This window comes from Octopus bimaculoides, chromosome 8 (genome assembly GCF_046866305.1).
Source record: "Octopus bimaculoides isolate indiv1 chromosome 8, ASM4686630v1, whole genome shotgun sequence".
Lineage (NCBI taxonomy): Eukaryota > Metazoa > Mollusca > Cephalopoda > Octopoda > Octopodidae > Octopus > Octopus bimaculoides.
The window spans coordinates 29,193,288-29,219,899 of NC_142935.1; the positions used below are offsets into that span (position 1 = coordinate 29,193,288).

Genomic DNA, 26,612 nt, shown 5'->3' on the forward strand with positions numbered 1-26,612 from the left:
TAATTTAGGGAAAGTTTTGGACACCAGATTCCTGTGTTCTGGATATTGGTTATAAAATGTCTTGTTTTTGACCAGAAATATATGAATAATTGATGTAAAAAATGGTTCCTTAGTTAATAACAAGATTCTGTTGATTATAGTGTCAGTTGCTGGTCCACCTCAACTGAGGAACTTTCATTCCAGCCATGGCCATCCCATTTTTTTCAGCGCTGTCTAGAATCACATTATTGAATGTGTCCATTGTTGCAAGACATATTTGAGTTGAGTGCTATTTCTAGCAAAGGCATTGTACCCCGAGACAAATAAAAGGTATGCAAGAAGGTGGTGGGGCAGATTCCAAGAAGAAATACATAATTCCAAAGTTGTACTTTTTAGTAAAATAAAGCATTGTCCCTCTCCTCTCTATCTAAGCTTTCTCAAGGTAACATTACAAGAATACATTTTGTAAAATACAATGAGTTTGTCTTTATTTAATTTTCCAAAAAACTTTAAGGATACAATTTATTGATGGAACATAATCACGGTTACAATGAAATGAATGGAAGTTGTGAAAGTAGAAGTCTAAGAATAACAGGAAGAAATATGTGAGGATGGAAAGTTATATAGTCTAATGTTACAAGTAGCAACGAACGCTAAGAGTAAATATTAAACTAAGACAGTTTTTCTTCAAAACACAATAGTAATTTAACAGTAATATTTCCTGAGTTCTTTTGGCATGAGTAGACTGGAAAGAAAGAGTATTAGTGCTTCTGAATGCAGAAAATAGTGTGAATATTTAGTATATAAAATCATCATGTGTTGTTTTCTCTTCTTTTGACGGTTTGGGGCGACAAGGTCTCACATCTGATATCTTGAGCAACAAAATATTGAGTAGGAAACATCCAAGGGCTCCCAGGTTTATATAGAATGACCAGCTTGGGTGAGAGAGTCCAACAGATCTCCACCCAGAATCAATTTCAGCCTGTTGAAAGATATTTTCGTCGTAGATACTTGTTTTGAAGAGGATGAGAAAGATCACGATTGAAAGCAGAGTGAAGGATGCTGTCAAAAAAGAAAGAGAAAAAGAAATATTTAATAAAGAAGCTAAGCACAGTTTCAGTCGGCAGCAAATAAAAAATGTTGACTAACTTCAGAAAAAATTATAATGTATAATGATGAGACACGTGTTATTTTGTCTTTAAATTATATGTTAATGTTTGGTGTACCCACTGATGAGAACTTCACCTAGCAAAATATTTTATTTGCTAATTAAAGTTCGAAACCTAGGTCTGGCTGTAAAACATGGTAAATGTTTTTACTTTTCATTCCTTTCGAAATTACTCTTAACTGTTCCTTCTAGCATGTAAGGCAGCCTGTTAAGGGTCACCTCTTTTTGTGTTTAAATGTACACTAATCTTATATGGAAAATATGTTGTCAATTGACTTTTTATACATGCTAGGCCACTGGTACAAAAATTTCTAAAATTTTGCTACCCTGTATTATTTTAAGATAAACAGAGATAGATAGATAGATAGATACACAGACACACACTCTCTCTCTCACTTCTTCATCAATTATGTGGTAAACCAGTGATTTAGCCTTTGGAAACCTGTAACCAATGATTCTATTGGTCGCCAAATGCCAGTGATGCCTACTCTTTGACACATATTTACTACAAGGTGTAGGCATGGTTGTGAGGTTAAGAAACTTGCTTTGCAACCACGTGGTTTCAGGTTCAGTCCCACTTCTTGTACCTTGGGCAAGTGTCTTCTATTGTAGTACCAGGTAGACCAATGCCTTGAACATTAGTTTGGTAGACAGAAACTGTGTGGAAGCCCTATTGTATATGTATGTAGACAAACAGACAGATGTGTTTGTGTGTGTGTGAATGTGTATGTGCATGTGTGTGTATTTGTCCTACAAGTACTTAACAACTAGTCCTGTTTGTTTATGTCGCTGTAATGTAGCAATCTGGAAAAAGGAACAGACAGAAAAAATACAAAACTTTAAAAAAAAAGAAACAGTAAGTACTGAGATTGGTTTGTTCTACAAAACCCTTCAAAGCATGGCCGCAGTCCAACGACAGAAACAAATCAAAGATAAGAGAGATTAGGTTATGAATTGTTTGTCATAAAGTCATGGGCATACTTCAGCACAATGAGTGATTAGCAGCAAAGTAGATGCAATTCATATTTGCTTTCAGTTTATTGAGTTATAAATGTGTGTGGGTGAACGAACATTTTACATATTGAAACTTTGGACCACAAGCAATAAAGTGATAAACTTACCAGCACACCCATTCCATACGTAGAGACCAAAAGGTCCAGTGATAGTCTCTATTGGTTTACCAAATAAATTGAACAATGTAAATCCCGCAGCCACGACAGCCCAAACAATTGCCAATAAATGCAGAATCACGACAGTAATCCACATACCATAATCCATTAAATTCATGTCTTTGATATTCTGGCTCACTGAAATAAATACAAAAACTCAATTAATTATGATTTCAATCGGTTACAGACAATAAAAGAAGTTAAGATGATAATATAATTAATAAGCACAGACATGGCTGTGTGGTTAAGTAGCTTACTTTTTGACCCTGTGGTTTTATGTTCAGTCCCACTGTGTGGCACCTTGGACAAGCATCTTTTGCTATAAGCCCTGGTTTGACCAATGTCTTGTGAGTGAATTTGGTACCTGGAAACTATGTGGAAGCTTGTCATATACATGTGTGTGTTTGTCTCCCAATGCTAATTGACAACTGGTGCTGGTTTGTTTACATCCCCACATCCAAGTAGTTTGGCAAAAGAGACCAATAATAGAATAAGTACTGGACTTAAGAAAAACAAGAACAAGAGTCAATTTGTTTGATTAAACTCTTCAAGGCAGTGCTCCAGCATGGCCATGGTCCAATGACTGAAACAAGTAAATGTAGGTAATTAAAATAAGCCTTAATATATCATTAGTTCTTATTTTATCAAATTTAATTAGTTGATAAGTTATTATTAGCAGGACTCACACTAATGATTTAGATATTGTAAAGCATTTTAAAAACATGGTACACCCAAGTGACAATCCTTTCTGTAATTTGTACTTTGTGGTTGATTGTTAGTTAATTGGTTCATTTTACATATTTTTACATGTCAGCATGAGTTTGAGGAAGACCTAGCATTTCTGGTCTGATGACCAGGTGTGCATTTAACCTGTGAAGGTGTGTTGGACTCTAAGCTGTGATGAAGGCAACTAACTCAGTAAATGGAGAGTTCAAACAAAATTCCTAAGATATGTTGTTCATTGAGCTTGTGGCTAACATTTGCACCAACGTTCTGCTATCAGCATTTCCAAAATGGTCATACATAAGCTTTCACCACTGAAAACAAATAATTTGTGTGAGTAATCTAACAATTACAATATTGACTGCTAGATTCTCATATGTTGAAGTCAATGGGACAATCCACTGTACATCCAAGACTACCTTATCCAATGTATACCTTCCTCTTTTAAAGTCAGAGAGTTTGAGATGAGATTTGGTTGCTGTTTGAGAAAGACAAGCAGCTGCATAGAGAAATGTCAATAAAAAAGGATTTATAAGAAACATAACATTTCTTTCTTTTGAATGTATGAAGGTGGTAATCTGAGAAAACTGCTTAGTCATCTTGTACCAATACTCACAACTGACCTCTGTAGGGGTAAAAAACCCGTTTAAACATAAAGTACTCGAGTGATTTTAGGAAACTGATGAAATAACTAAAATAGACACGGAAGGCACAGTTTCTGAGCTTAGATACATTTAACTAAACTTGAAATGTTTCCCAGAAATCAATAACTTTTCACTGAAAGTAATCACAACTTTGTTTAGAGAGTTAAATAAATATATGCTTAAGAACATGTAACCAAGTTTGTTTATTGACTTATCTATTCTTAAATTCTTTACATAAAGTATTTTACCTCAGAATCTAGACTGACAATACAAACTTGTTGACGATTGTTATAAATGTTATAAGTGTATAAAAACAAAATACATTTTTGTGGAAAAGAGCAATGCTTTTATTATGTAAACCTTCCTCAGTTAAAAGATGTTCAGTCTCCCACCTGTGAGGAATCAATGCTAGATGGTCAAAACATTCTCATATCTTCCATCTTTCTCATTAATCAAATGTGTGTGTTTGTGTGTGTCTATGTATCATCCTCATCATCTTCATCATTTAACGTTTGTTTTCTCTGCTAGCATGAGTTGGATGGTTTGAGAGGAGCTGGCAAGACGGAGTGAGCTCCACCAGGTTCCTATTGTCTGTTTTGGCAAAGTTTCTATGGCTGGCTGTCCTTCCTAATGCCAACCACTTTACAGAGTTTCTGTCTATGAAATTCACTTACAAGGCTTTAGTCAGTCCAAGGTTATGATAGAAGACATTTGCCTAATGTGCCATACAATTGGATTGAACCTGAAACGATGTGGTTGGGAAGCAAATTTCCTAATCACACAATTTACATCCGCTTTAGATAAAAAAAACCCTCCTTCAAAAAAAGAAAAAAATGTAATGCTTTATTTCATGTTAGTCTTATCTCTTACGTAAAATGTATTCAGTCTTTCGTTTTTAGTTTCTACATTTTTCAGCTCCATGTGCAGTACACAAGTCCCCTGTACAATAGTGACAGTAAAATGAGAGAGTTGGTAAGATAGTAGATTACTAGTATAAGGTTCAACTTCTTTGCAGATAATGAAGCTATGCCACTATTTTAATTTATTTTTTTTTAATTAAGTTCTTCATACATTAGCTCACCCAGTTATTTGCATTACATGCAATTTTTCTAAGAGTGTTATCTACAACAGATGGTTGAAGATCCATAATTTGTTTTGCTAATACTATGAATCTAGTATCAGCTAAATACTAGACATTGTAAAAAAGCACCAGTTTGAAACAGAGCAGAGAAGTAAGTCATGTGACAAGATCTGAATTCTGGATCTCGATTGTCAGTAAGTTTGTTTCTCTTTTCTGTCTCAAATAGGTGTTTGTGTAATATCACTTTATCTTTCAGCTTTTGCTTGATTCAGTCATTCGAGTGCAGCCATGCTGGAGTACCACCCTCGAAGGCTTTCAGTGGTTATCTCTGATTTCTGTGGCATTTTAACAGTTGAGAGATAAATCTTCCCCAGGGTCAAGATATGGTATTCTTAGATAGCAAAAAGATGAGATGGGTGTGGTTGGAGCTAAATAACTACTACTACTACTACTACTACTACTACTACTACAACTACTACTACAACTACTACTACTACTACTACTACTACTACTGTGGAGGTGCATGGCTTAGTGGTTAGGGTGTCAGCGTCATGATTGTAAGATTGTGGTTTCGATTCCTGGACCGGGCGACACGTTGTGTTCTTGAGCAAGACGCTTCATTTCACGTTGCTCCAGTCCACTCAGCTGGCAAAAATGAGTAACGCTGTGATGGACAGGCGTCCCATCCAGCTGGGGAACACATACGTCAGTGAAACCGGGAAACCGGGCCCATGAGCCTGGCTAGGCTTTGAAAAGGGCACATTTATTTTTTATTATTACTACTACTACTACTAATCATGGCTGTACAAAAAAATTACAATTATTTAAGAATAAAACAAAGGGAATAAACACCATGGTTTCCTCATAAGTTTGACCAGGTTCTTTATTAACTTTGAATATTTGGTACATGGCCAAAAAATGATGTGGTTTAAGGTTATGGTCAGTTTAACTCTATCTGATTGGTAAATATTTAATTGATCTGAAGGCAGCGAGCTGGTAGAATCGTTAGCATGCTGGGCAAAATGCTTAGCAGTACTTTATCTATTTTTACATTCTGAGTTGAAGTTCCACCAAGGATGACTTTACTTTTCATCCTTTTGGGGTTGATAAAATGAGTACCAGCTGAGCGCTGGGGTCAATGTAATCAACTTAACCCCTGCCCTGAACTGCTTGGCTTTGTGCCAAAATTTGAAACCAATATTTAATTCACCTGAGATTGATGAAAGGGCAAAGTTGATTTTGAATGGGATTTGAACTCACAGTAAAGTGGTTGATGTTAGGAAGGGTATCTAGTCCTAGAAACTATGCTAAAGCAGATCCTGAAGGTTGACACAGCCCTGCAGCTCATCAGATCTTGTCAATCTGTCCAACCCATACCAGCATGCAAAACAGATGTTAAACGATGCTGATCATCATCGTTTAACGTCCGCTTTCCATGCTAGCATGGGTTGGACGATTTGACTGAGAGGACTGGTGAACCAGGTGGCTACACCAGGTTCCAATCTGATCTGGCAGAGTTTCTACAGCTGGATGCCCTTCCTAACGCCAACCACTCCGAGAGTGTAGTGGGTGCTTTTAGGTGCCACCGGCACATGGGCCAGTCATATGGTACTGGCAACGACCACACTCAAAAAGGTGTTTTTTATGTGCCACCTGCATGGGAGCCAGTCCAGCAGCACTGGCAACGACCTCGCTCAAATGATTTTCTAACATGCCACCAGCACAAGTGCTAGAAGGCAACGCTGGTAACGATTACGCTCAAATGGTGCTATTTACGGGCCACTAGCACGGAAGCCAGACAGCTGCTCTGGCAATGAACACGCTCGGACAGTGCTGTTAGTGCTCCACTGGCACAGGTGCCAGATAAATGGAAAAAGAATGCAATGACATATCGCAATGATTTTTGGGTGGTACCCCTCAACACCCCAACAACCAGATTCTGTATTCCTAAAAAAAGTTGAGTAATGTAGTAACATTATCCTGTGAGTCATTGTCAAGTTATAAAACATAAATAAGGTAGTTACTGCTGATAATGGTCTCTCTCTCTCTCTCTTTCTCTCTCTCTCTCTAAACAAATATAGGCTACATAAGTTTGAAATTAAATACTTTAAGCCAGTATCAAAACCAAATTTACAATTCAAGATTGATACATGCTTTGAATGAAAACAATTCTACTATGTCTGACATGATCTAAGCCCCCAGGTGAAAGAAAGCTCACCTTTATTATTAATATTATTGAGGTGGTGAGCTGGCAGAATTGTTAGCACGCGGGGCGAAATGCTTAGTGATATTTCATCTGCTGCTACAATTCTGAGCTCAAATTCCGCTGAGGTCAACTTTGCCTTTCATCCTTTCGGGGTCAATAAATTAAATAGCAGTGAAATCGACTTACCCCCTCCCCACAAATTTCAGGCCTTGTGCCTATAGTAGAAAAGATTATTATTATTAAATATTCTTTCGTTAGTTATTCTTAAGGGGTTAGTAAAAGTGACAAATAATTTCTTGTTTAATTTGCTGGATCTTCAGATTCCAGAAAATTACATGTATTTTTCTTTTATTAATTTGACATCTTTCTTTTCTGTAAACATTTTTAACATTCATTTCAAATTTTTCTTATACACACACACATACACAATATACCCATAAATATCTTTTATCATAAATTCAACAACCACCACCCCAGACGTAATAAGCTATATTTCCAGTATATATTTGTACTAAAGAGCAATTTTCAACTTTTGCTACTAAATAACCTGGCCCTACCTATAAAAATGTTTCATTTATAGATATAAAATATTTTACACACCCAAGTTGCTAAAAAATATGCATTAAAAAAATCATAGGCATTTGCCATTGTATTTTTTGTTTCATGCAAGAAACTGGTTCGATCATGACTCGACTGAATATATTACTGAGCTTGTTCATTGTTGTGAGAATTAGGAAGATCAACCAGACACCTTTGAGAGAATATTAGTGACAGGAAATGTATAACGATACAACTTCAAACAATAATGCTTTATTGGTTCAATTTTGTTAAATAGCCAAAACTGTTGATTCAGCCATTGTAGAAATACTTTTGCAAACACCAGAGTATGTTTAGTTTTTATACGAGATAGATAAATACATACATACATATGTATACATATATATATATATATATATATATATATATATATATATATATATATATATATGTATGTATCTGAACTGATTATTTAAGTTCACATGATAACCATTGGAGGGATTGTTAATATGACATTCCATTTAAAAGGTCTGTATTCTGTCTAGATAACAGTATGTTACTTTGTAGTTTTTAAATTAAATATATATATATATATATATATATATATCAACAAACAATTTCTGTTTTATTTTATCAAACACAAAATGAGTTTGATAAGACTGATTGTTTGTTGCTCCTGAGTAAAATATACAGCTTGGCAACGATCATATTTGCATAAGTTGCACAAAAAGTTCTTAGAAAGTCATTCTGGGTTTTATACGTGAAGCTAAGTCTCCCATAGGCTTTAATACACTAAAACCTTCATTTCTTTAATATGGGCTGCTGATATTAGGATATGTCTAATATGTCTGTGTGTCTTTTATGTCAACATCAAATACAGTAATAAAAGGAGCAACACAATAAACTCCAGGTTATAATAGGAAAACCGGTGTTCAAGACTAATGGTGAATAACATACAAAAGTAACAGTGATGTTGAGTAGAAAAAAAAAACATGAAGATTCATAAAGAAAAGGTTGTCAGGTAGAGTTCTCTCCAGTTTGAATAATTAAGGTTAGAACATGTAACTTCCAAACCAGCTTCAACCCGACAAACTATTTTCTCTGAGTCTGTTTTTATTCTCTTCATCTTTGAGACACAAATTCCTCCTCATCATCATCATATACACTGGTGACAAGCCAATCAAAGTATTCTTATCATAAAACCCTCTTTTGTCTTCTACTATTAGTTACTACACCAATGAAATACATGAGATACAGTTCACCAGCTTCACCATGTACGCAAATATATAAAACTGGTACATATATTGGTTATGATGATGAGTAGTGTTTCAGTTGATCTGATTAACAGAACAGCCTGCTCATGAAATTAATGAGCAAGTGGTTGAGTACTCCACAGACATGCATACCCTTAACCTTTTTGATACCAACCTGGTTGAAATCACATCTGGCCTTATAGTACAAATGTCTTGTTTTCAAAAGTTCTGAATTAATAACTTCCACCAAAACTTAGTCACAATTGATGTTCCTAACACTAGTTTAAAGATAACCAAGTTATTTTACTAAATTCTTTGTTGTATTTAAAATTAATTGAAAGAAACACAGAGCATCTCAACAGAAATATGGTAACAAAAGGGTCAACGTAGTTCTCAGGGAGATTCAGTGTGACACAGACTATCACAAAGCTGGCCCTTTGAAATGTAGATACCACTCATTTTTGCCAGCTGAGTGGATTGGAGCAATGTGAAATAAAGTGTCTTGCTCAAGAACACAACATGCTGCTGGGCATTGAACTCATGTCTGTACACTCATGAACCAAACACTCCAACCACTAAGCCATTCACCTTCACACACAAATATATAATCAATATGAAAATATATAAAACTATGGAAGTATTCATTTTTTTGTTGTGTCTCAAACAGGACTTGTTCTATACCAAGTTCTACAACCATTTGACACAGATGTGCACTCATATTATTTGTTGTTATATGCCAACTGCAACAAGTTTTAATACAAATGAGATTATTGATTGCAATTATAGATTATGTGTCAATAAAATACCTTGTTGATGTAATTAGGTCATAGGACCAGATTTCAGACAGGCAACAGCAGCCTTCAAAACAACTCGAGAAGTTTACGCATGGCAATGAAAGAACTCTGACATAAAAAAAAAAAAACACTGGCTGTTTAACCAATAAGTTAAACAAATGAAAGAGGTGGAATTGAACCTGTACATGTGTTATTATTATTGGCATGATGATTTTCTCAAGACACAACAAAATATCTTGTTGAGACATTCTAAAAATAGCTAGAGACACGAAAGTGAAAACTACTCTAAACAATAAACATTAACAAAAAAGCAAATTTTCAATCCACCCCCAGATTAATATGTACAAATGCAATGAGTCAACATTATTACACTCTCCTTCATTTTCTTTAGTTCGTCTGAGAAAGTGATTCTCAACATAAAATGAAATAAATGTGTGACATCACAACAAGAAAGCCAAGTTGGATCGTATCTTTAAACGTCAACACAGGAAACTGCTTGCGACCAAAGTTAAAATACTGTGGCTAAAGCAAATCCTAAGAGATCATACAATGATTTACCTGTTCCTTTTATTTAAACTTACAGGGAGTTTTTTTTTCAATTTTTTATATTAATTTACAGAATTAATATATAACACACCATGAAACATACAAGTGCAGGTGTGATTGGAAGAAGTTTGCTTCCCAACCACATGTTTCCAGTTTCACTCCATCTCTGTAGCACCTTGAGCTAGTAAGTGTCTTCTGCTTGAGCTTCAGGTCTTGTTAGTGGATTTGGTGGATAGAAACTAAAAGAAGGGTGGTAACCCGGCAGAAACGTTAGCACGCCGGGCGAAATGCTTAGCGGTATTTCGTCTGCCGCTACGTTCTGAGTTCAAATTCCGCTGAGGTCAACTTTGCCTTTCATCCTTTCGGGGTCGATGAAATAAGTATTAGTTACGCACTGGGGTCGATATAATTGATTTAATCCGTTTGTTTGTCCCCTCTGTGTGTAGCCCCTTGTGGGCAGTAAAGAAATAAGAAACTGAAAGAAGCCTAGTGTGTGTGTGTGTGTGTGTGTGTGTGTGTGTGTGCGTGCGTGCACGCATGTGTGTGTGTGTTACTATCTCCTTGCCTTGACATCAGGGGGTGTAGCCAGCCCACTTATGCGTACCTTTCCTTCATTGGACACTAAACTCCGCTTGCGAAGACCTGTTGAGGCAAGTGAAATCAAAATCGGACTAAATTCAATGACTGGCACACATGCCAATGTCCTCTCCTTCATTGGACACGAAACTTGGCTTGTGAAGACCTGTTGGGGCAAGTGAAAGCGAAATCGTGATGGCAACTGTGCCCAGCATCACCTCCCTGGCACTTGTGCCAGTGGCCCGTGAAAAAACATCCGAGCGAGGTCATTGCCAGTGCCGCTGGACTGGCTCCTGTGCAGGTGGCATGTAAAATACACCATTTTGAGCGTGGCCATTGCCAATACCTCCCGACTGGCCTTCGTGCCGGTGGCATGTAAAAGCACCCACTACACTCTCGGAGTGGTAGGCGATAGGAAGGGCATCCAGCTGTAGAAACCCTGCCAAATCAGATTGGAGCCTGGTGTAGCCATCTGGTTCACCAGTCCTCAGTCAAATCGTCCAACCCATGCTAGCATGGAAAGCAGACGTTAGACGATGATGATGATGATGACAGCTCAGGATTAACGGTTGCAGACAAACTAATAAACAGATTCAGCCACATCTTTTTCTAAATGAGTTATTCATTACCATTTTACTGAGAATCTAGCAGAGATGATGTTTAGCCTATTCCCACTATACCAGGAATACAGCATGACAGAATTAAAGTTATCAAATGTTCCGATAATTTCTAACAATTAATGATCTATTTTATACTTATGAAATATGCACTATACTAATTAATAATGAAGAATTAAACAGAAGGACAAGTTTGACTGTTTGTGGAAAAGTTGTTGGATCAGATGAAATTTTTATAGAGGCACTTGCAAATTTTTCACCATGCTAAACTTCTCTCGCAAATTATGTATTCCATAATCCTTGTAGATTATCCATCAGAAGAATGGAGAAACACTATAACAGTATAGTATTAATCCCAAATAAAGGAAACAGTAGTGTTCTAGAAAAATCACATCAGATTATCAATCATGTGTAGAAGTGTAAAAATCTTTAATCAAGTTTTTTTTGTATCTCGAGAGGGTCATTATGCCAATAATAAACACACACATTGGTTCTATTTCACTTCTTTTATTATAATTAGTCAATTCACCAATGTTTAACCATTTGACTAATTGACTGATTGATAAATTGTTTGGTCAATCAATCAATCAGTTAGGTTTGTCAAAGACCTTATGTCACCATTCATGACCTCATCAATGACTTACCCTCTCAACTCCAGGACAGTTTCAAGTCAGGCGCTTTTCACACAACGAAAATTAATTCTAGGTTCTTAGTATGGCTTCAGGGTAAATAAAAATACCACTGAAAAAATACTATAATTAAAGATATACTATAATTAAGTAATACTATAATTAAAGATATACTATAATTAAGCAATACTATAATTAACGATATAAATAAAGAATATGTATTGAGAGCTGACACAAGAGAAAATACCATGTTGAGATAACATTTATGAACTTTTCTAAAGCATTTGACTATGTAAACAGTACTGCAATTCAAACAAGCCTCAGGTCTTTATGAAATTTATTCCTGAACATTATTACGTCTTGTACACCACTACCAATGCCTTCATTGGTACTCTTGGCAACAATCATCATCATCGTCGTCATTTAATGTCTGCTTTCCATGCTAGTATGGGTTGGATGGCAAACTGGGAGGCTGCACCAGGCTCCAATCTGATTTGGTAAGGTTTCTACAGCTGGATGCCCTTCCTAACGCCAACCACTCTAAGAGTGTAGTGGGCACTTTTTACATTCCACCGGCATGGGAGCTAGTCAGGCGGCACTGGCATCAGCTTGCTTGAATGGTGCTTTTTATGTGCCACCGGCATGGTAGCCAGTCAGGTGGTACTGGTATTGGTTACACTTGAATGGTGTTTTTTTACATGTCACTAGCACAGGTGTCAGTTAGGTGATACTGCCATCGGTCACACTCAAATGGTACTTTTTACGTCACCAGCACAGGTGCCAGTCAGGCAGCATTGACATCGGCCATGACTACGATTTCACTCAGTTCAACAGGTCTTCACAAACAAAGCATATTGCCCGACAACTGAAGGGTGCTTTTAAATGGGCCAGTTATGCAACACTGGCATCAGCCATGACTACAATCTCACTTGGCTTGTGGGTCTTCTCAGGTACAGCATATTTCCAAAGGTCTCAGTCGCTTGTCACTGCCTATAATTACACCCTGTCTTTTAATATTTTCTTTTGTCTTATTTGTTTCAGTCACTAGACTGAGGCCATGCTGGGGCACCATCTTGAAGGGTTTAGTTGAACAAATCAGCCCCAGTACTTATTTTAAGCCTGGTACTTGTTTTATCAGTCTCTTTTGTTGAAATGTCAAGTTGCAGGTATGTAACAAAACCAACACTGGTTGTCATGTGATGGTAGGAGACAAACACAATCTCAAACACACATACGCACACAAGGGGCTTCCACTAAGTTCAGGAGTTTTAGGGTTTAAAAAACAAAATATCTTCTGACTCTGAAGAAAAGAGTTACTCATTGAGATGAGGTCCTATCCATGTTGAGAATGTGTTTTTGCCAGGAGAGATCCTCAGTGATAATGAGGCCCAACTTTGGAGAAAGCGTAAGAGTTGTAGTTGTGTGCTGCTCATATCTAAGGAGGGTATGGTGTGAAGATCTTTTCTTAATATGAATAAAAGTTGAAGGCAGTGAGCTGGCAGAATCATTAGCATGCTGGGTGAAATGTTTAATGGCATTTTGTTTGTCTTTACGTTCTGAGTTCAAATTCTGCCAGGGTTGACTATGCCTTTCATCCTTTCAGGGTTTGTAAAATCAGTACCAGTTGAACGTTGGGGTCGATTTAATCATCTTAACCCAACCTCCCTTGAAACTTGCTGGCCTTATACCAAAATTTGCAACTGATACAAGTAACTGTTGTATTTTCTTTGGAACAACTTCACTGGAGGATAATGTCAAGGTCACTATTCATAGAATGAGTGCAGGTTTATAGAACGAAGTATTGGGCTCACAATCGTGTCATACAGCCAAAGATTGGCCCAGGCCATCTTTAACTTAAAAAACACCACCTGGTAGGAACTGTTAAGTCAGTTTTTAAGTCAAGTTTTGTGGTACCATGTCTCAGCTCATCTCATATTCTGCGAAGAAATTAGTCCAGGATGTGTTGACTGCAGGTTGAACAACCAGGAAAGGATTTTTCACTGGCTCATAAAATATAGACTGAAATCATTGTGACAATGAACTGAAATTTCTTAGTGAAGAAGTTATGCAAACTGGAAACTGTGATATATAAATAAAATTTATCTCACAAATAATCAGCAATCAAGACCTGTTTTTACAGGATTATTAGTTGCACAAAGATTACAAGGAATTAAAATACTGGAAAGAAATACTATTACAGCCACTAAATACTATCTCTCCCCCACCCCTACTACTGCAGCTACTGATGATGATGATGATGGTGGTGATGATGATGAGGAGGAGGTGGAGAAGGAAGACTGTCTGATTTCCTGTGTGGTAATATGATGGCAAAAGAAGTTGTTGCACATTATTACGAAGTTGGTGATGATCATGATATCAGCAACAACAATAATAATAATCCTTTCTACAAAAGGTACAAAGCCTGAAATTTTGGGGTAAGGGACTAGTCAATTGCATCGACCCCCCCCCCCCCCCCGTGTTTCATTGACCCCAAAAGGATTAAAGACAAAGTCGACTTCAGCAGAATTTGAACTCAGAACATAAGGATGGGTGAAATACAAGCTCACTGCCTTGATAATAATAATAGTAATAATAATAATGACTGTCCCAATCAACATAAATGTATCTGTCAAGACCAACCAGAAACTGAGCAAGTATAAAGCTCTTGAAATAGAAACTAGCAAAACGTGGAACCTAAATATTAAAACAATACCTGTTGTCATAGGTGCCCCGGGAATCATAGCAAAAGGGGCTGATTGCTACCTAGCTCAGACATCAAGAAATCCAAAAATAGCAGAAATTCCAAAAATAGTGCTCATGGGAATTGCCCACATCCTACATAAAATACTGTCTATGTAATCCCAAATCTTAAAACAAACTTATAATTTTCTCATGTTTTCTTAGACAATCTCGAGCACAATACTTTGTGCAAACCAAATATAAGGCACTTTAGTCATAGCACTAACATGAACTTCTAACTTGTCTCTTGAGGTCTTTGGGTGAGACTTTGAGTCAACTTGTACAAATACAAAGCAAAAGTCAAACATATAATAATGATAATAATAATAATAATAATAATCATGGTTTCAAATTTTGGCACAAAGGTGGGAATAAGTTGATTACATCAACTCTAGTGTTCAATTGGTGCTTATTTTATTGACCCCAAAAGATGAAAGGCAAAAATTGACCCAGGCAGCATTTGAACCCAGAACATAAAACCAGAAGAAATGCCATTATGCATTTTATCCAGCAAAGTAACAATTCTGTCAGCTCATCACCTTGATAATAATAATAACAATAACAAGAGCACTCAGAGAGCGTAAAACCTCTGCCAAGGCAACACCAATGTCCTCTCAACTATTACTTGTCCATAGGCTTGACCTGGAGAGATTCCCCGATCTCCAACTTACACAACCTGTTGGGGAACGTTATTCCACAGATCCTTGGCAGCTTGTATACACAATACTATTTTAGTCACTACCCAACATTCATGGCCATAAATGAGGATTGGTATAAAAACTGAACTGAAGATATCGAATTTTACTTTATAACCAACCTCATGTCTTCTGAGGTTTGAATACTGGTCAAAAGCAAACATGGCTGAATTACTACGGTGTAAGACCAATACCTAAAAGAAATGGTGGCTGATGTTCTTATACCAAAATAGGTTATTTCAAATGTCACAAGCCACCTTGCTTTCACAAAAAAGGAACATGTTACTACAGCAGATAGCAATGATATTAATTGTTTTAAAATGTTGAATTGAACTGAATTCCTATGAATATAGTTTAAAAGAGAGATTTGCTTTACGTCACTGTGTCCTAGAGAGATAAGACATTATGACTCAATTGTTGACAGTAGCAATGAAGTTTCAAATGATTAGTTGTCTTAACACATGAATATGCAGAATACATACATACAAATGTACACACATAAATAGATAAATATGCACACATATACATACATAGGCACACACACACATACTGATCCACACATGCGCACAAACAAACAAAAAGGAATGCAGTGTGAGTGACGGACAGAGTCAAAACTATTGAAAAGGTTGCAAGACGCAACGAAAATTTTAGAAAAACAAAAAAGAAATAAGTGGAAATTTTACCGGTGAATGTGTTAAATTATAAGGCACCAAAAGAGAATGACTCTCCCCAGACACAACAGGATCTACAAGAGGTTTTTTTTCACTTCTTTCTTATCAATTACATAAGCCATTTGTTGCTATAACCAGAAATTGTAAAGTCAACAAGGGAGAATCTATGAGGTTGCCTAGCTTGCTAGAAATAGCTACTAAATATTCCACATATCAAAACCTGCCATCTTAAAAAGAAAGACAGAGAATCACTATATTCGAAAAAAGAACAGATAGAAGACAGGATGGTCATGGCTGGGAATATGACTGATTTGGGAACTAAACACCAAGTAGGAAATGTTAAGAGGAGTTTTAAACCCACCTCATATATGTAACATTGACAATATAGACAGCGAAAATGATGTCAAAGGCTTTTTATCAGAAAAAGAAGAATAGGTATTTGTGTGGAAAATAAGCATGAGACCAAAAGTACACCTGACCTTCATATTTCTGCTACAATCAAGTCTCATCCAAGAAATATCACATACACCTTTGTTGCTTAGTCAGGTGGTGGAGAGTAATGTCTTACTGAACTTGTTCTGTTCTGTCGTCATTCTATCATACTTTCACAACATCTCCACTCTTAATTAGGTCACCAAGCTTATGGAACCTATCAGTTACTATGAATAAGCTTTCTGAGCAATCGAGTCTTTATTCCTTGTCGCATTTCCCCCTACTTCCTTTCTGCATATTGAGCATGAACAATTCTCAGTTGTTAATAATGTATTGTATTTCTTTTTTCCCCATTTTTGTTGAAATGGTCTTTAGGTCTACACACTACTTCTATACCAGGAATTTTTCTTCTAATCCTCCGATTGATTCATCTGAGAACCAAGTTGTTAGCACACAAGAATTTTTTCCTACATATGGCTTGGAAAGCTAAGTAATAAACAAGGGCACCTATATATTCTCATACAAAGATCTGTGTAGCTCTTAAAAGCCATTCCTCTACCCTTAAGTTTTCTTAGCAACCATCAAACTACTGAGCATAAAACTCCGTCAAAGGTGAATTCCAACTCAATAAACACTAGATACAATGGTTTGTCCTTGTCAAAAAACTTTTCTTGTAGATACCTCACTAAGAGGATATTGGTAATTTCAAGGAATAGCACAAACCCAAAGTACATCCCATGTCTAACCTAATTCTCTTCCTGACTGGCTTTGCTATAATTCTGTTTCTTTCATAATTTCATTAATTTAATGTTTGGATTTACTCGTTTCTAAAGCATCACTTTTGGCCTTGTAACAACTCATACTGCTGCCATAGCTGTTGCTGCTGCTGTTATGCCAATGATTGGGAATAATACCTTTCTGCACTATCTGATTAAATACAGGAGTAACCAAAACACATCCGATATCGTTAGATATTTTCAATATTTTGGTGACTATCTCTGGTGATCCGCCATCTTTCCCTACTTTTATATTCTTAATGGTTCTTTTTATCATACAGCAGTCAATCTTAACAGTTGATCCTTCTGTTAGATCCTATTGGAATAAAACCACTTTTCCCTCACAATAATAATCCTTTCTATTATAGGCACAAGGCCTGAAAAGTTTTTGGAGGAGGGAGCTAGTCAATTACATCGACCCCCAGGGCTCAACCTTGAAAGGATGAAAAGCAAAGTTGACCTCAATGGAATTTGAATTCAGAATGTAAAGACAGACAAAATACCACTGAGCATTTTGCCCAATATGCTAATGATTCTGCCAGCTAGAGATGGGAGCGATGACCTCCCCTTGCAAATACTTATTGGACATAGACTGCGTGTTCTTAGTCAGCTGGAGGAGATGTCTTCCTGGGGCTATAAGCATCAGTAGCACTGTCCTGTATAGGACACCACACTTAGTTGGCAAATATATATGTATATATGAATAGATAGAAAGATAGATAGACAGATAGCTTGGTGATAGGTTTAGCAAGTGAGATACTAGTTGAACACACATCATGGCAAGAAATGGAAATAAGAGCAGCTTTGTTTAACTCACTACTTCATCAAAACTAAAATTGGAGAGGAGGCTGAGGAAGTGAGTTGAAGTAAACCATCATTTACATCAGCATGGCCACAGCCTCAAGCCGACGATATATATATATGATGAACTGGCAGAAATGTTAGCACAGCGGGCGAAATGCTTAGTGGTATTTTATCTGTTTTTACATTCTGAGTTCAAATCTCACCGAGGTCGACTTTGCCTTTCATCCTTTTGGGGTCGATAAATTAAGTACCAGTTATGCATTGGGGTCAATCTAATCAACTGCCCCCGCTCCCCACCCAAAAAATTGTGGCCTTTTGGCCTAGAGTAGAAAAGAATATGTATATATATATATATATATATATATATATATATATATATATATATATATATATATATATATGACTGGCTCCCATGCTTGTGGCATGTAAAAAAGCACTATCTGAACGTGATTGATGCCAGGCCTGCTTGACTGGTTGCGGTGCTGGTGGCATGTAAAAAGCACCCACTACACTCTCAGGGTGGTTGGCATTAGGAAGGGTATCCAGCTGTAGAAACATTGCCAGATCAGATTGGAGCCTGGTGCAGCCACTGGCTTTCGAGACCTCATTCTAACCGTCCAACCCATGCCAGCATGGAAAACGGACATTAAACGATGATGACGACGATGATCTTACTCTTAGACTCCCTTCAGTCACAAATGACCATGGAATTGCACCTAGGAGGTTCCTCTTTGAGGTACAAGCTCAAGCATGGTTATTTATGGAAGACCAGCAGTCTCCCATGTTGTCCATGGGAAAGGCAAAAGCTGATACAACTTGGTAGCAGTGACTTGCAACTCATTCCTACAGCTGAAATAAAGTATTTTGCTCAAGAACGCAACAAACAGCCCGGTCTGGGAATCGAACTTACAACCACACGATTTTAAGTTTGATGCTTTAACCACTGAGCCATGCGCCTTCACTATATATATGTGTACGTACTATGTATATGTGTGTGCGTGTACGCGCATGCGTCTGTTTGTGTAAGTGATCCTTCGGTACAGGTATACTGAATGTCGGTATAAGGAGAAAACGTCATTAACCTTTTTTCAGCCTAGCCTCTTTATCTGTGTCATGAGGGTAGGTTGTGTGGGTGAATGACATAGTGTACCCGTATCGTAGGATTTTGCCTGTATAACTGCGTCTTTTGTGTGTGTCCCCGTTTTCATGTGTGTATTTATGGAACAAATATATTTTTCAAATACTGTTTGAAAACACATAGGAACTAGAAAAATATGTTTGATTCAAATAAAAAATAGAAAAAAACCCCGATTCATTTCTACTTCCCTTACACACCAGGGATGACTCACAACAAATCCCAAACACGATATAGAAACGCAATCTGAAAATTCTTGTTTTCTAAACTGAATTTTCACTAGCCTCATTTTACAAGTTTCAGGCTTAATATAATTGTTTGTTAACACAAATGTGATAGCCTGATGTTACAGGTGAAAGCATATGCGAGAGACACAATTCATTAAGTGTATTTAATAATCACAACTTGATGTTTGATTGCAGGATTGGTAACCCACCCAGTGTCGACAATAATAATAAATTTTCCAACATTTATTGGCGGAGGTAAAGAATATGCACACCACCTGTTTTCGGCGTCACCTTAACTCTAACCACTGGATGTGCGTATTCTTTACCTTCGCCCATTCATTGAATTGTATTTGGTTGTCACTTAAAATTTTTCAGCCCCGCCTCCTGTTTTATTTTAATTCTTACCAATGTTATTTGAATTAACACATTTTTTTTTATCGTAGTATTTTATAGGTTTACTTTTTTTTGTAGTTCACTTCTTTCTCTACAACTTTTGTTCATCGTTTCTGAAATTTCAATAAATTTTACCTCTTTTCTAACATGATGAGATGTAGTTAGTGTCAAGTAGAAAAATGAAACAAAACAAAAACGAATGTATTTATCTGACATACCAATGAAAATAAGAAAGAAGCGGAAATTTTACTGGTGTGTGTGTTAAATTATAAGGCACAAAAAGAAAATGACCCTCCTCAAATACACCCAATAAAAGAAGTTTATTATAAAATATTCTTTGTAACACTTTTAAAACTATAACTGCTACATTAATTTTTACTCTATGAAATTCATTTCGGTTTGTTCAGAATTTCCTAAAGGGGTGGGGAGAATGGATGAGGAGAGATGAAACAAGTAAACTAGAGGAATAAAGGAACTTCTCGGAGATCAGCATTGCTATAAAATCAGTTTTCTTACCTACGAGATTTCCAACACGATCGCCTAATCCAACATCAAGATTACGACTGCCTGCGAAGAGGCCAAAATATATGTATGCGTTCGTTTTATTAGCAGTCACATTGGCTACATGAATTTCAGGACGAACCTCCACCCAGTGATCGGTTGTTAGAGAGGCAAAAAGACAACCAATTCCAACGACTATAATGAACAGGGTTACTCGAACATAGTAACGTTTTGTCTTTTCCATCTTGGATATCCAATTATGGTGCGTCTGCTCTGCTATAAGTTGTATTATTCCTTTGCCTGTTTCTTTAAAAAGTTTGTTATTATCAAATAAGTTCTTGTTCCTAATGCCAGCAGGTGGTTGATAGTTATTTTTGATTACTGATTCGAATACAGTTCATAACAACTATCATTATTGTTGCTGCAGTTGAAATATATTTATAAGATCCTGTCGCGAGGACGACTGACCTCAACTACATGTTAAATAATACTTGTTATACTATCACTTGCGCACACACAGACACAATAACGTGTCGTCACAAGTTGAACAATATTAGGTATTCGCAGCTCAGCACATCCGCCTCACCTGCTTAACATCGACCGGACTACGTTCAACAGACCTATATTGTCAACTAGTTTCACAATGCAATTTATACTAAACAGCAGTGGTGGCGGGGACACCTAAGTGCCATCAAGCAAAACAGATTACACATACACTCACAGGTCTCCACAAATACGCGCACACACACACACACGTATTTATCATTCGTTGTCTGGTTTTCTTTTCATGTTTGCATGAGTTCGACGAATATCTCGCGATATTGCCCCATCTGGCGCCAGCGCTACCTATATATATATATATATATATATATATATATATATATATATATATATATATATATATATATATATATATATATATATATATATATATATATATATATATATATATATATACACATACATACGATATTTTTTTCATTTATTTGCAAGTTGCAATTCGCTTCACCTTCACAATATCCAACGAAACAATAATATAGATGTGGGGCAAAATGAGTAATTTCTAATATTTTTTTCCTGCTATTTTTCAAGTTTATTTTTCATCATTTTATACTGTTGCATCATCATTAGGAGTAAAAATTGGTCATCACAGTTGTTGAAATAGTATTCTGAATGCGTTATAGTATTTTCAATGTATTTAAAGAAGGTCATTTGCTTATCTGATATAGTTGTTATTAGGAAGTGAACATTTGTGAAAAATATATTTTTCTCAAAGTTAAAAATGCAGTAGATACTACATACCACCCCTATATAGTGGTGTTGTTGAGAAGTTTACATTGCAACCCCGTGGTTTCAGATTCGGTCCATTGTGCGGCCCCTGAGCAAGTATCTTTTACTATAGTCTGGGACTACCAATGCCTTGTGAGTGAACTTCGTCAGAGGAAATGTGTGGAAGCCCGTTGTACACACACACACATGTGTCTGTGTGTGTATAATCAGTATCATCATTTAACGCCTACTGTCCATGCTCGCATGGGTTAGGCGGTTTGACTGGAGCTGATAAGCTGGAAAGCTGCACCTGGTTTCTGTCTGATTTGGCATGGTTTCTACAGTTGGATGTCTTTCTTAACGCCAAATACTACAGGAATGTAATGGGTGCTTTTACATGACACCAGCACAGCCACAACTATGATTTCACTTAGAGTGACAAGTCTTCTCACGCACAGCATATCACCAGAGGTTTTGATCTCTCGTCATTACCTCCATGAGGCCAAACATTCGAAGATCATGCTTCACTACCTGGTCCCATGTCTTCCTGAGACTACCTTTTCCACAGGTTCCCTCCACAGTTAGAGATTGGCATTTCTTTACACAGCTGTCCTCTTCCATACGCTTCACATGACCATACCAATGCAGTCGTCTCCCTTGCACTCTACATCTGATGCTTCATATGTCCAACTTTTCTCTCAAGATGCTTGCACACTGTCATAGATGCACACTCACATTGCACATCCAGCGAAGCATACTGGCTTCATTTCTTTCAAGCCTACACATGTCCTCAGTACTCACAGCCCATGCTTCACGGCCACAAGCATCATACACGTACACAGGCATCATACAGTTTGCCTTTCACTCTGAGAGAGAAGCCCTTTGTTACCAACAGGTAGGAACTCTCTGAACTTTTCCCATCCTACTCTTATTCTCACAGCTACGTTCTTGGAGCATCCACCTCCACTACTGACTCGGTCACCTAGATAATGGAAACTATCAACTACCTCTAGCTTACTTCACTGGCATTTCATGGAGTCTATTTTCTGCACATTTGTAATGTTTATTGGGTAATTTTTCAGATTAACACCCGCACGATCTTCACTAGGGTGAATGCTTAGCGGTATTTTGACTGCCACTACGTTCTGAGTTCAAATTCCACTAAAGTCAACTTTGCCTTTCATCCTTTCAGAGTCGATAAATTAAGAACTAGTGGAACACTGGGGTTGATGCAATCGACTGGATCCCTCCAAACAAATTTCAGGCCTTGTGCCTTTAGTAGAAAGGATTATCAAAACCCTTTGTATCATCTTGTGTTGTCTTTTATGTAATATTTATATTAGCCCTTGTGGCTAATAAAAGAAAGTACGGGAAGCGATGAAAGGCTGCACGAGAGGTAGATCGCCGGGTTTGGATGGTCTGCCTTACGAGCTTTATACGTCAATGCCAGACTTGTTTGCGGGCGTCTTGGCAAACGTCTACTGCAACTGGCAACAAAACGGGAGAATTCCTGCTTTTGTTTGTCGGGGAGTGGTGGCTTTGCTCAGAAAGGACCTAAACAAGGGGTACATTATAGGGAACTTTAGGCCCATCACTCTGCTCAACACAGAGTTGAAGATCTTGGCCAAGGTGCTAGCCAAGAGATTGGCGCCTGTCGTGGGCAAACTGATCGGCAAGGCGCAGACATGCGCTGTGCCGACCAGGTCTATCCACGACAACCTCCATCTCATGCGCTACATCATAGAGAGAGTGGGTAACGAAGCTGGCGCGGGTGGGGCTTTGATCAATTTAGATCAGTCTAAAGCCTTCGATAGGGTCGACCATCGATACCTGGCAGCTGTTCTCAAGGCAGCTGGTTTCGGTCCGGTCTTCCGCGGGTGGATAGCTGCTTTATACAGCGGCATCTGCTCGGTCATACGGGTGAACGGCCATCTATCGGAACCGTTCAACATCTCGCGTTCGGTTCGCCAAGGGTGTCCTCTCTCCTCCCTTCTGTATGTATTGACTCTCGAGCCATTACTGCGGAAGTTGGAGGCTTTGAGGGGCGTCCCGCGTGATCTGGGATGTGGAAGGAGCGTGTCTGCCTATGCCGACGACGTTACCGTGATGGTGTCGAGCCACAGGCATATTGACCTGATTGGCGAGACACTAAACGAGTATGAAGCGGTGACAGGTGCGAAAATTAACGCGGAAAAGTCAACGGGCTTGCAACTAGGCATCTGGAGGGGCAAGTCCATGCCGTCCAACAGCGTCGTAGGGCGCTGGACAGATGGACCCGTTAAACTGCTCGGGGTCTGATTCGGTCCGGACCTCCAGTTGGAGAAAAACTGGGAAGAAGTGACGAACAGGGTGGCCAACCTCACCCAGAAATGGGCTGAGAGGAAGCTCTCCTTGAAAGGTCGAGCGGAGGTAGCGAATGCGTACATCGCATCCGTCATCTATTACCGTTTGACAGTCGTCCCTTGTCCCGACCGCTGGTTAGCCAAGATAGTACGCTTGCTCTTCAACTTTTTGTGGAAGGGTCAGGTACCACTGGTCAGGCGCTCCATCTACTGTCAACAGCCGCTGAACGGAGGCCTTGGCATGCCGTGGTTGCTGATGCGCAAACATGCGCTCAGGCTACGACATCTCAGGCGCTTCCTGGACGGTGAACAGGTGTGGTCGCCTTTCGTCAGACGCGATTTTCCGCAGCTCGTTTCTTTAACAGAGCTGCAATCCTGGATCAAACGTAGACCGAGAAAGGGCGCTTGGCACCTCGAGTGCCGCCAAGCTCTCACCGCCCTCAGTCAGGCGGGCAGTGCGATCGGTAGTAGATCCACTCTAGCTTTCTATAGAGGGTTAGTGGGAGAAAAGTGCGACGACGTTCTCGGGGAAACTCTAGGCGTCGAGGATAATCAGCTAAGCAGTCTGTTCAGGAGAACTTTCGGGCCGGGGCCCATGGATAATTTCCAAAGGTCCCTCGCCTGGCAGTGCTACCGAGGTGCGCTACCTGTTCGAGATAAACTCTACCGACATGGAAGTGCCGTCAACCGGGCCTGCCCGAGGTGCGCTCAGGACGACGAAACCGTTCTGCACGCACTCGTCCAGTGCCCGAGCTTTGCTGACCTGTGGGTCTATATCGAACAGCTACTGTCACGTGTAGGACGGATCCGGCTATCAGCTGGATCCATCATGAGAATTGACCCGCCGACCTCCTTTAACCAGGAGGGCAAGGCAATTTTCCTATGCCTAGTGGCTGTAGCGAAAGAGGTGATATGGTGGAACCGTTTGAAAGGGTTAAAGACAGACACTTTCCTCTTTGGCCAAGGCCTCATCAACTTTTTCAAGTTCCACTTGAAAAGGAAGATGAGAGTAGAGAGGGAAGTGCTGTCTCATAGCAAATTCGTTGAAAGATGGGTGACTGTTGGAAAAATGGCCAGTATAAACGGACCAATTCTGAGAATACACCTGTAGAAAAAAAAAAGGTAATGTAAAAGGAGAAAGGGCTCTATACCCCTTTCTTATTTTTTCTGACCAGGCTCCCGTGGTTTTATGGGTTTTTCCACGTGTAACCTTTCCTTTTTCGAAGCGCCTCCCCCTTTGGGAGTTCTACTTATTTATTTATCTATTTATTTATTTATCTATTTATTTATTATATCTTTCTCCATTTTCTTCCTCTGTGTAAACGAACTTTCCTACCTTTTCGGACAAAACCTTTTTGTAACCTTCGTCTTGTCTTTGTCCTTATATGTCTTTAATTGATATTAGCCCTTGTGGCCAATAAAACGAATTAATTATTATTATTATTGAGTGGCTATGTGGTAAGTAGCTTGCCTACCAACCACATGGTTCCGGGTTCAGTCCCACTGCGTGGCACCTTGGGCAAGTGTCTTCTACTATAGCCTCAGGCCGACTAAAGCCTTGTAAGTGGATTTGGTAGACGGAAACTGAAAGAAGCCCATTGTATATATGTATATATATATATATATATATATATATATATATATATATATGTGTGTGTGTGTGTGTGTGTGTATGTGTGTGTTTGTCCCCCCAACATCGCTTGAGAACCGATGCTGGTGTGTTTACATCCCCGTAACTTAGCGGTTCGGCAAAAGAGACCGATAGAATAAGTATTAGGCTTCCAAAGAATAAGTCCTGGGGTCGATTTGCTCGACTAAAGGCGGTGCTCCAGCATGGCCACAGTCAAATGACTGAAACAAGTAAAAGAGTAAAAGAGTATTATTATTATTATTATTATTATTATTATTATTATTATTATTATTACTATTATTATTCATGCTACCAAGACATACTTGCTTGATAATGATAGCTATGGGTTGTTTGTATGCTTTGACGAAAGGAAAGATCCAACATTTGGGATATATCTCTTAGAAGAATCTTTATAATTTGTGTTGTTTAAACTATTTCGTATGATATTGCTGTGGTATGTATTATTGATTTGCTTTCGTAATACAAGTGATCTACATTTTGTGATTGTTTATAAAAGAAAGGATTTGTTTAAGCACATTCTACATTTTCAAATAGTTTGTTGTTTAATCTAAAGAGAGTCGAAATCTCTGAATAAATATCGAAATCGTTGGCCTCTGCACTTAATGTACTACTACCTTATTTATTCAAAATATTCGAAAGGGTTTTCAACTTATGTTTCTTTTTCTTGAATACAACTTATACAGACTATTGGAATGTGTATGTTTTAAGTGCTCAGCGAAACATATGAGAACAATCTCTTCCCCAACCAACCCATACAGAGAGCTGGATTGAATTCTGTACATGATTTACATTATTTACAACAAACAAGATGAGGACACATATCTGTCCAATGTAAATAATGTACAGAATTCCTCATCTCAAAAATATAGAATGATGCATCCCAACTTACTGCTCTCAGGGCAGAGATGGCTGTCTGCAAGTGTGAGTGCTATGAATTGGTGTGGCTGTTCTCTGGCGTGTCTTCCTCACCATCCTGTGGGGTATTACCTTTTCCATTACATAGGTGCAGGCATGGCTGTGTGGTTAAGAAGCTCGCTTTGCAGCCGTGCAGTTTC

The 26,612-nt window shown here is 38.2% G+C and overlaps 1 protein-coding gene across 2 annotated transcripts in view; it reads right to left on the minus strand.

Annotated features, from left to right (window-relative positions):
- Positions 1 to 440: 440 nt before the first annotated feature.
- Positions 441 to 26,612, minus strand: part of LOC106880875 (clarin-2) — a 36,352-nt gene continuing 10,180 nt past the window's right edge. The window contains exons 1-3 of one of the 2 annotated variants that reach the window (XM_014931030.3): positions 20,311 to 20,937; positions 2,269 to 2,454; positions 441 to 1,041 (exon numbers count right to left, since the gene is read on the minus strand). In XM_014931030.3, the coding sequence (XP_014786516.1) occupies positions 776 to 1,041; positions 2,269 to 2,454; positions 20,311 to 20,539 (681 nt within the window). In that variant the 5' untranslated portion in view covers positions 20,540 to 20,937 and the 3' untranslated portion in view covers positions 441 to 775. Of the gene's footprint in view, positions 1,042 to 2,268; positions 2,455 to 20,310; positions 20,938 to 26,612 lie in introns of those variants that run through there. The other variant, XM_052970000.2, reaches the window with a different exon arrangement.